General features: G+C 41.2%; 2 protein-coding genes across 2 annotated transcripts; both read right to left on the minus strand.

The window, feature by feature from the left end:
• LOC311023690 (type-2 ice-structuring protein-like) lies at positions 1-6185 on the minus strand (the record flags this gene model as incomplete). Its single annotated transcript, XM_084025682.1, has 6 exons — positions 1-170; positions 1240-1351; positions 1434-1568; positions 1700-1788; positions 2214-2314; positions 6130-6185. 6 exons carry the CDS (start codon positions 6183-6185, stop codon positions 100-102), a joined length of 564 nt encoding a protein of 187 aa, XP_083881808.1. The 3' UTR covers positions 1-99.
• A 604-nt stretch (positions 6186-6789) lies between these two features.
• LOC311022766 (type-2 ice-structuring protein-like) lies at positions 6790-9634 on the minus strand. The gene is made up of 6 exons (XM_084024293.1): positions 9572-9634; positions 9374-9471; positions 8800-8930; positions 8489-8623; positions 7574-7685; positions 6790-7036 (listed from the first exon to the last, which is right to left on the minus strand). Exons 2-6 carry the CDS (start codon positions 9426-9428, stop codon positions 6966-6968), a joined length of 504 nt encoding a protein of 167 aa, XP_083880419.1. The 5' UTR covers positions 9429-9471; positions 9572-9634; the 3' UTR covers positions 6790-6965.
• Positions 9635-11130: the final 1496 nt, after the last annotated feature.

The raw sequence follows: 11130 nt of genomic DNA on the forward strand, positions 1-11130 counted from the left end.
ATGATAATGATGTCACTTCATCTGTTCAGCAGTGTTGCAGCCAATCAGAGAACATACAGACTTGATGACACAAAGACATTCACACTGTCAGCTCAGGAGTTACTGCATGGCCTTGCCACAGACGGATCCACGAGAGGCCGAACACTCTTCATCGTCCCAGCAGGTTGAAGCTGTGAACACAACAAACACAGACAGGGCTTCAACATCTCAGCAGAAGATATCAGTGATGCAAAAGACTGATATTTTCACCGTACGGAGGAGGAAGCAACACAGACGAGAGTTGCATTACTTTGAAAAAAACCCTGATACTGTTTTTGTATTTGTGCTTTTTAAATGTACATTTTTTGGAGTTTCCTTTATTATTGTTATTAATGTTTATTCTTACTCTTATACTCTTAACAATAATAATAATATAATTTTGTAGATTTAGATTTTGTAGGATGGATTCCAGAATATTTGATAATTCTATGAAGAGAAAATGAAAATGAAAACTATCAATCAGAATGAAATAAAAACCTGATACATTATTTACTATTTCACTATTTAAAGTCCCAGTCGGCAAGTCTGGCGGATCAAGGGAAGGCTGTCAGATTTTGAATCTCCTCCCCCACGACCACCGAGCTCCTCCCCCTCGACTTCGTGCCCTTTGAAATCCCTTAGATCACGCCACCTTTGAAACGCGGGTCCGATGTTGACTCTGGTTTTATCACGGGCACCGTCGCCATCTTTCTTTTTTTCTTTATTTTCCACCGGTGTTTTATTTTCCTTGGTTGTTTTGGACCTCCTCGTTTCGGTTTCTAACCGAGGAATTAGAAGCTTGTTGCTACTTCCCTCCACCTCCCCCTGTGATAGTGGAACAACCCGAGGGGGGCGGGGCTCTATGTGTGCACGAACACAGCCCTGCGTGCTGATTGGACAGGATAATCCGGGCGCTGTCGATCTTTGCAAAACAAACAACAGGCTCTACGTGCTCGTAGAGGCGCATTTCTTTTTCTAAAACCGGATGATTTATGTTGTTCTATCGGAGCGTAGTGTCGGCTTCAGTGAATATGATTAAAAAAATGTTGCTGACTGAAGTTTTAATATTTTGCTTAATCCTTTAAGAAATTCACAGAAAATGTTGCTAAACTGAGACATTTTGTTTGTCTACGACCTTTCATCACTTCACATTTTATAAATTGTTTTTCACATATTGATATGAATTTTTGTTCCGATGTCTAACAACGTGTTGTGATTTACCTCCATGATTCATCAGAAGACAAGACTGGTTGCCATTGAGATTGTTGGGTTCTCCTGAACACCAGGATGTATAGGTGAACATTGAGCCATCACTCCAGAGCCAAACTCTGTTCTAGATCACAGAAGAGAAAAGATGTAAAGTTTAAAAAAGTGTCACTTTATCAGGAATCAAAGCTGTTCTAGTGATAAAGTACCTCTTGGCAGTCAGTGCCTCCAACCCAGACTTCTGGATTGTCTGAAGTCTGTGCTTTGATCATCGCCAGAATGGAGTTCTCCTCTTCAGTGCTGTGTACCGATGCAAGGTTTGCATTCATGGACTGGCAGTGTTTCTACAGGGGAGATGGACAGACAGATTATTATTGTTGTTGATAACAAGAGCAACATGGAGACACCAAGTCAGAGGAAAATGCTGATAAGTCAACAGCAGCAGAACAAACTGTGTAGGAGTTTCATTGATTACCTCAGCATCGACCCAAGACCGTGTTTTTGGCACAAAGCTGAAACAGCGACCGTTGATCTCATTCCAGCCATCAGGACAAGAAAGAGCTGCTGCATCGGCAATGAAGACAAACAGAATAGTGAGCAGTATAATATATTAATTTAACAGCAAACGGATGAAGCTGTGGAGTCTGACGGCAGCAGGTCATCATTGCAAGTCCCCCTCCTCTTTAATGTCCACATGAATCTGTCATTTCATGACTTTGACTTTGGACACATCAGCCTGTTTCTAAACTGTTTACTTCATTGAGTATGATGAAAACAGCTGAGTTGATAGTCATGTTATTTAGATATAAGAAGCTACACATGTATAGATACATGCATTTACTTATAATCTAATATGCACATCTGTGTATCTGCTCATGTATCTGTGTATCAGCACATGTATCTGTATCTGAACATATATCTGTGTACCATGTATCTTTCCTCTCACGGCTGTTAAAGCTCCACAGACGAAGTTGAACAGAGATACTCACCTTCACCGTCAGCTGAAACCAAGGCCATCATGGCACAAACGAGCAGAGATGCTGCCAGCATGTTGGTGGTGGAGATGATGATGATGATGATGATGGAGCTTCTAAAGGAGAGAGACAGATGACTTACAGTGGTGAAGGGAACAGAGCACAAGAGGAAGGAGAGAAGATGTGGAGAGAGAAGAGAGGAGAGTCGTAACCAACCTGCTGAAGAAGGATCTTCTCTGTGAGGAGCTGCTGAACTAGAGGACAGAGCAGCTTTTATACACACTTCTCTACATGAAGGTCATCACATCTCTTTACTTTTTGAAGCTTATCAACCTGGATATCAACAAATCAAAGGGCAGCACATCCCACGCTGTTGGTTTTGAAATGTGGTTACAGCCCACCCTTCCTTCTATACTCATCTCTTTTTAAATTCAGACATGGCACATTATGTATCAACTCATGTTGTTTATGCCAAACCATTGATATTCCAAGATATTTCTTACTCAGAATTAATTATAGTCAATTTGTAATCATCAGAATGTGTGTATTTATTGTTTCGGCTTTTTTTATACTTGAACATCCCATCCAGAAATCAAACAGCACTAACGCGTTAATTCCACAAATGAATCGCCCCGCGTTAACATGTTAATTTTGATGGACTTAATCGAAACCTTGCGAAGTGCTCTAAACCTCTTCTCTGGTGGTTTATGCTACAGTCAGACCAATATATTTTCTTTATCTAATACATTGCACTTTGTTGACAAGACAGCATCAAATATTAGCTATCAGCCCACATGTTGTGTCACTCCGTGGGCAGAGACCAGGATCATGCAAGGACAACATCTGGTGTATTACACCATCATCAAATATTAGAGCAAAGCTTCATGGTGATATTTAACTTCATGTCAGTGACTGCCAGATGTGATTTGTATTCATAATATTATTCTGAACATTATTCAGATTGAAAAATATTTTTTTTATTTTTAACTTTCAGATGTATCTCCGGCCTTCACTACGTTTTGGACATTTTGGTCCATTTGTTGGCTACTTTTAACCCCATAGTCCTGTTTTATGTCTCTTTGTGGAGGGGGACCTGGGGCCGTTAGGGTGGGACATCAGGTAAACAATGCCAGATAGAAGTGGTGTTCATCCTCTGGAAACTATGAACCTGAAGATTAATTTGAGACGCAGCTCAGCAGTGTGTCAAGTTGTTCTAAAATTGAGTCAGAAATCAAAGTTAAGTAATTGATTAATAAAAAATGATTTGGGAAAGGTGTCAAAGGTGTTACAGCATGAGGATGGTGATCATGTACTTCTATCGCAATGTTCTATTATGTCTCATAAGTAAGATTTTAAATTTAAAAAATTGTGTTACCCTCATTGCATTTTAAGAGGACCTGCCTGAAGACATCTATATGCTGATGTATGAGTCACAGTCATAGTGCCACCTACTGTTAACAGAAAGTTATAGCTCAGTGTACTTCACTGGGCTAGAATTAATGCCAGTCTGTTCGATGTGCTTGTGGGAGTGAAGGCTGGATCTCTGCTTGCAGCTTTAATTTTAGGGGTTCTCGAGCACTGACAATGTTGGTCAGGAAAGGCCCTAATGGAACTTTAGGAATATTATTTATGTAAATAAGTTGCCTTTTTGAAGGGCGTAACATCCTCATGAAGTCACCAGAGTTGGCATGCATACCAGGACTGGTTAAACATTTTATATTTCCGGGGTCTCAGTCTTGGGAGAGCCTAAATGGCTCTATAGCAGCCTCTATCTCTTAGAAAAGCAACAGGAAGTCAGACATTTTTAAATTAATGTGCCATTATAGGCAATTTTTCTCCTTTTAGACACAGTGTATTTGAACATACTCCTACAGATTTAATCTGATTGATTTCAAGTTCAATCGGGACAACCTGACGCCCTTTTAAGATGAAAAATTATAATGCAGTTTATGCATTTAATGTAACAATGTTGGCAGTAGGGATACAACAATACAGTTAGCCCATGGTTCAATGCGTACCTCGATTCTTGGGTTACGGTTTCGGTTCTGGTTCAGTAAACATTTTGTATGCAAGGAGACAAAAATGTCTATTTATATATTCAAAAATGATTTCTTTATTTTGCTTATGAGCTAAGATTTTTTTTACATTAAAAAACGTTCAAGTTCATTGTATAATCAAATAAATAAATCTGTAAAAAAAACTTTTTTCAACACTTTCAAATGCAAAATTTCTTCTTAGCCTTGAAGACTGGTATAGGATAAAAGGGGGTTAAACAATTTCAAAAGTAAATGTACATATTTGAAATAAACAGTCAGTTATTGTTGAATATATATGGGCCAAATTGTCATCTTATGGGTGTTTATTGCTTGGGCGGTTGGGCTAATATGCTAGCGGTAGTTTTCACATAGTCATAGCATCTGTAAACATCTGGTATCAGTGTTGGGAGTAACGCATTACAAAAGTAATGCATTACTGTAATGCATTACGTTTTGCTGTAACGCGGTAATGTAAGGCATTACAAAAAAAAAACTGGTAATATTTTACTCGGTACAAATCTCAGTAACGCACGTTACAATGCATTTTAAACCCGAAATCAATTGACTCTACATTCGCGATCGCGAGATGGGCATACGCTCCACTTTTGGAAAAGTGTGAAAGCCGGTCGTGTAACTCTACACTATGTTAATTAAGCGCTGTTGTTAGCAGGTGTTGAAGAAAATGTGTTACTTTACAATTCTTATTTGGTTTTGGTATAATGTTCCTTTCTCTCTAAACATCAAATGTCCTGCTGAGCTGTTTTCCATTGTGTTAACCCTTGCCGTCTTGATGAAAAGACTCTTTGATCATTCCCTCTTCTCTGTAACATTTGTCTCAAATACATTGATCAAGGCCCGATGAGTGACCCCTGTAGTGACATCGTCTAGCTCTCCCGAACGGTCACACCTTGTAGATATCAACAGATGTCTCTTCCTCTGCAGAGAGACATGTGTTGATTCAATGCAAATCCACTCATGACACCTTCCCTTTTGTTCTCTGGCATGTTCTGTATAAATCCATCTCGGCCAGGCCATTCGACAGACTGGATCTTCATGGATACACTGTGAATTTCTTTTCTCCACTGTCAGTGATTAAACCTCATTTGAACCAGCTACAGAATTGGACCTGAAGAGTTTTCTTCTACACAGGCTCCATGAGCTGGACACCGACTCACGGAGCGGGTCACAGCGCAGCCGACCCGGCACACCGAGGATCAACAGCTGAGGGGCGGCGGCGAAGGCGGGGGCTCCGATTCTCCCCGTCGGTTTTGAACCGCTTTTATGTCCGCGTCATAACGCTTTTGGTGCGAGTTTAAAACAGTAGGTTTATTTCAAAACGCGTCGAGTCGTTTTCAGTTTCTCGTTTTCCGTTTTTTAAACGAATAACGGGATACGAGTCATTTTCCGTTTTTTGTTCTTTTATTTTGAAGCGAAAAACATCACATCCTGCTGTGTAATGAGCTGCATTGAACACAAGAAGATCTATTGAGAACAAAAAATCCATATTTCCTTTTATTTTGGCGAAAAGTAATGTAAAAGTAGTGTAATGCCTTACAATTCAAAGACAGTAATATTGTAATGTAACTAATTACTTTGAAATGACAGTAACAAGTAATAAATAATGCATTACGCTTTTGAAGTAACTTGCCCAACACTGTCTGGTATTAGCTGAAACAAGCAACGTTGATTTTCATATGTTGTATTGCATTAGACTTGTGTCACAGTTCATCTCTACCTCACCACTCTGCACCTGCCTGCTTCAATCTGCCAATCAGACACACCCCTCTCATCAAGCCAACTCCAATCACCTGTGCTCTCTGCTCTGCTCTGGCTGCATTTAAGCTCCAGCTCCACATTCAGTCATTGCCAGATTGTTCTGGATGCGTGCACCAGACTCTCCAGCGTTTCTCTGCCTGATCTCCCGGTTTCGACCCTGCTTGCCCCCGACCATCCTGCCTGACCGATCTCCTGGAAATCACCTCAGCCTTCTGCCCCCGACCACGATCCTCTCCTGTCCCTTTCTGGATTCTACCTGTCTGCTCCCTTGGCTATCCAGTGATTACCGGATTTAGCTCTACAGAGTGAGTGTCACTCCAGTCTCCTCTGTATTTTCCTGCAGTACTGTGACTGCCTGTCTCTGCGCTGCTATTGGGTCCAAACTATACTCCATTACAACTTGTTTATATTGGCTATATGTACATGTTCAAAATTAGAAATAATTTTCTAGTAGGCCTACATCCAAATGAACAAGTCTCATGGCAAACATAAGTCCAAACTTCTAATGTTCATCATAGTCAAGGCCTGATCACACCTTCTTTCCCATATTGACGAATCCTCACGCCCATTACACATTAGCCACGCCTCTTTCATAACCCAGCACTCATTAGTTGTTAACTTTATTCAGCAAAGACAAACTGTTTCATTGAAGTGAGTTCCCCCGCCCCTTTTCATAACACATCAACCATTTCTCTTTTTGTGACTGTAAATGCAAAACCTTAATCCAAGTACAGAACCTGCTGTTTGAGGTGAAAGATTGTACAAAAGAATCAGAGACCATGTTTAAATGCTCCAGAGTTTTTATTGTGCATCAAAACTTAAGATTCCTCTTAGTAAAGAGCAAAGGAGAAGTCCTCTGCTGATGATGTCACTTCATCTGTTCAGCAGTGTTGCAGCCAATCAGAGAACATACAGACTTGATAACACAAAGACATTCAAACTGTCAGCTCAGAAGTTACTGCATGGCCTTGCTACAGACGGATCCACGAGAGGCCGAACACTCTTCATCGTCCCAGCAGGTTGAAGCTGTGAACACAACAAACACAATCAGGGCTTCAACATCTCAGCAGAAGATATCAGATATCAGTGATGCTAAAGACTGATATTTTCACCGTACGGCGGAGGAAGCAACACATAGACGAGAGTTGCATTACTTTAAAAAAAACCCTCATACTGTTTTTGTATGTTTTTTTTAAATGTACATTTTTTGGAGTTTCCTTTATTATTGTTATTAATGTTTATTCTTACTCTTAAACTCACAATTAGCAATAATAATATACATTTGTTGATTTTGTTTTGTATGATGGATTATAGAGAATATTTTGAGAATTCTATGAAGAGAAGATGAAAATCAAAAATATCAATCAGAATGATATGAAAACCTGATACATTTACGATTTCAATATTTAATATTTTGCTTAATGTAATGATTTAAGAAAGTCACAGAGAATGTTAGTAAACGGAGACATTTTGTTTGTCTGCCTTTCATCACTTCACATTTTATAAATTGTTTTTCACATGTTAATATGAATTTTTGTTCTGATGTCTCTGATTGTGATTTACCTCCGTGATTCATCAGAAGACAAGCCTGGTTGCCGTTGAGATTGTTGGGTTCGTCTGCACACCAGGAGTTATAGGTGAACATTGAGCCATCAGTCCAGAACCAAATTTTGTCCTAGATCACGGAAGAGAAAAAGTTGTTTTTGTTTTTAAATAGTGTCGGTTGATCAGCAAAGCAGTTAATTTGTCTAGCACCATTCATACACAGGCATTTCAAAGTGCTTTACAGACGCAAATACATTCAAATGTTAAATTATTATAATTAAAATGAGCTGATTTTTGCACAACTCAGGTGTTCAGGGAGTTTGTTCCACAGGGGGGTAGCAAAGACACTAAATGCCCCGATCCTGGGATCCCTGAGTAAACCTGTTAACCAGATAACCTGAGGGGTCTGGATAGCTTCATAAAAACAAGTAACTCTGAGATGTATTTAGGCCCGAGACCATTCAGTGCCTTCTAGTTAATTAAATTGTTTTTTAAAAAAGCTTGTAGGCAGCATGCGAGCAGGTAGTGGACTAAATGTTGAATAGTTTATGTCAGACCTGTTTAATCTAGGAGTTGAAAATGTTCTAGATTCATTAAACAATCTGGATGTACAGTTGACACAACCACATTACCCTAGGTGGATCTACATGCAGTTTGTCTTATCTTTAACCAAATTGTTTTGGTGAAAAAAAGCTGCAAAGTCATTGCATGACTCGTTGGACGGCAATTCACGGGCGACTGACGGTGAGCGGTCTGTCAGGCTGTCGACAATGGTGAATAAGGGCAGGTGTTGTTTTCTATTGATAACCTCAGACAAAGGACTGCCTTGCCCTTTTCAATTCCTCTTTATGGAAGCAAAGACTCTTCATAGATGTTGTAATGACCTTGGAGTTTAGTTTGTCAGGAATTTAAGCTGTTCTTGTGATAAAGTACCTCTTGGCAGTCAGAGCCTCCAACCCAGACTTCTGGATTGGCTGAAGTCTGTCCTTTGATCATCGCCAGAATGGAGTTCTCCTCTTCGGTGCTGTGTACCGATGCAAGGTTTGCATTCATGGACTGGCAGTGTTTCTACAGGGGAGATGGACAGACGGATGTGAAGCTGAGCTCTGATGCTTCTTATATTTCATGGTGCACATCATTTCAGACTGTTATTGAACAAGAGCAACATGGAGACACTAAGTCAGAGGAAAATGCTGACGAGTCAACAGCAGCAGAACAAACTGTGTAGGAGTTTCATTGATTACCTCAGCATCGATCCAAGACCGTGTTTTTGGCACGAAGCTGAAACAGCGACCGTTGATCTCATTCCAACCATCGGGACAAGAAGGGGCTGGGGCTTTGGTTGCTGCAGCGTCAATGGCTGGGGCGTCAGTGGCTGGGGCATCGGTAGCAACAACAATGAAGACAAATGGAATAGTGAGCAGTATAATATATTAATTTAACTACAAACGGGTGAAGCTGTAGAGTCTGACGGCAGCAGGTCATCATTGCAAGTCCCCCTCCTCCTTAATGTCCACATGAATCTGTCATTTCATGACTTTTACTTTGGACACATCAGCCTGTTTCTAAACTGTTTAATTCATTGAGTATGATGAAAACAGCTGAGTTGATAGTCATGTTATTTAGATATAAGAAGCTACACATGTATAGATACATGCATTTACTTATAATCTAATATGCACATCTGTGTATCTGCTCATGTATCTGTGTATCAGCACATGTATGTGTATCTGAACATATATCTGTGTACCATGTATCTTTCCTCTCACGGCTGTTAAAGCTCCACAGACGAAGTTGAACAGAGATACTCACCTTCACCGTCAGCTGAAACCAAGGCCATCATGGCACAAACGAGCAGAGATGCTGCCAGCATGTTGGTGGTGGAGATGATGATGATGATGATGATGATGGAGCTTCTAAAGGAGAGAGACAGATGACTTACAGTGGTGAAGGGAACAGAGCACAAGAGGAAGGAGAGAAGATGTGGAGAGAGAAGAGAGGAGAGTCGTAACCAACCTGCTGAAGAAGGATCTTCTCTGTGAGGAGCTGCTGAACTAGAGGACAGAGCAGCTTTTATACACACTTCTCTACATGAAGGTCACCACATCTCTTTACTTTTTGAAGCTTATCAACCTGGATATCAACAAATCAAAGGGCAGCACATCCCACGCTGTTGGTTTTGAAATGTGGTTTCAGCCCACCTGTCCTTGTCTACTCAGCTCTTTTTAAATTCAGACATGGCACATTATGTATCAACTCATGTTGTTTATGTCAAACCATTGATATTCCAAGATATTTCTTACTCAGAATTAATTATAGTAAATTTGTAATCAATCAGAATTGGACCTCCCCAGCTGCCAACCTAAATTGGCCAATGGCCTCTTCCTTCCCCGCTACTTCTGGCGCTGCCTCCAACTCGGCCTTCATCTTGATCTCAACTACCCATTAGTAAAGTTTTGTGACGCCAATTCGGATCCCCAGCAGGACAGGTGGAGTGGGCGACGGAGGGAAATATATTTTCTTTATATAATGAAACGCACTTTGTTCACAAGACAGCATCAAATATTAGCTGTCAACCCACATGTTGCGTCATGGCCTGGGTAGAGACCAGGATCGTGCAAGGACAACATCTGGTGTATTTACCATCATCAAATGTTAGAGCAAAGTTTCATGGTGATATTTAACTTCATGTCAGTGACTGCCAGATTTGATTTGTATTCAGGACCCTGTAGAAGTCTAACAGGAGGGTGTAGTCCAAAATTTATTTCCGGACCATACCCCTCCCAATCCACAAGATACTGGAAAACCCAGCCCTGCTGCTGGATGTCCAGGATCTGGCGCATTGTATAAGCCAGGTGGTCTTTAATTAGCCAGGAGGGCTCAGAGGGCTGGAGGAGACAGGTTTGAGCAGGTATACATGAAAAACAGGCTGCACATGCCACGAAGGGGGAAGTTGGAGTCTCACTTCAACAGGATTAATGAATTATCAATCTCTAAAGATCTGATGAAATTGGCAGGACTCCACCTGTAGAGGAAGATCCCGGGAGCAGAGTCATACCTTTTGTCCCGGGGTGTAGTAAGGGGCAGGGGTACGGTAGTGGTCCACCAGACATCGATTCTTGGCTGATGTCTGTAGCAGAGACATCCAAATCCAGCAGTGGTGCAGATGCTACTGGACCAACAGGACCGCCACCTGCACTTCCTGAGATGGAAACAAGGGAGGCTGAAGGCCATGAAGGGAGGCATACCTGTGGTGGTGCTGGTGAAAGAGGTGTGTGAATATTCAATCCAGGTGAGATGCATCAGGATTGTGGATGACGTAAAGCAACACAATGGAGAGCAGCATCCAACTCCCGGTTGACCTGCTCCTTTGTCCATTAGATTGGGGATGATAACCAGAAGTGAGGCTTACTGAGGTGCACAGGGACCGGCAGAAGGCTCGCCAAACCTGGGATGTGAACTGTTGGCCCTGTCCTGCAGGATTCCATGCAGGCAAAAGACATAGTTTTGCTGTCTTGAGAGCTGAGGGGAGTTCAGGTAAAGGGACGAAGTCCACAGTTTTTGAGAAACGATCC

This window comes from Eutrigla gurnardus (assembly GCF_963514095.1).
Source record: "Eutrigla gurnardus genome assembly, chromosome: 13".
Lineage (NCBI taxonomy): Eukaryota > Metazoa > Chordata > Actinopteri > Perciformes > Triglidae > Eutrigla > Eutrigla gurnardus.

Bases quoted from the DNA above. Each gene is read 5' to 3' on its own strand.
- LOC311022766 (XM_084024293.1), bottom strand. From the start codon at position 9,428: ATGCTGGCAGCATCTCTGCTCGTTTGTGCCATGATGGCCTTGGTTTCA. The intron at 7,686-8,488 runs GTACTTTATCAC...TCCGTGATCTAG, and splicing joins GAGGCTCTGACTGCCAAGAG to GACAAAATTTGGTTCTGGAC. The intron at 7,037-7,573 runs GTAAATCACAAT...TTGTGTTCACAG, and splicing joins TCTTCTGATGAATCACGGAG to CTTCAACCTGCTGGGACGAT.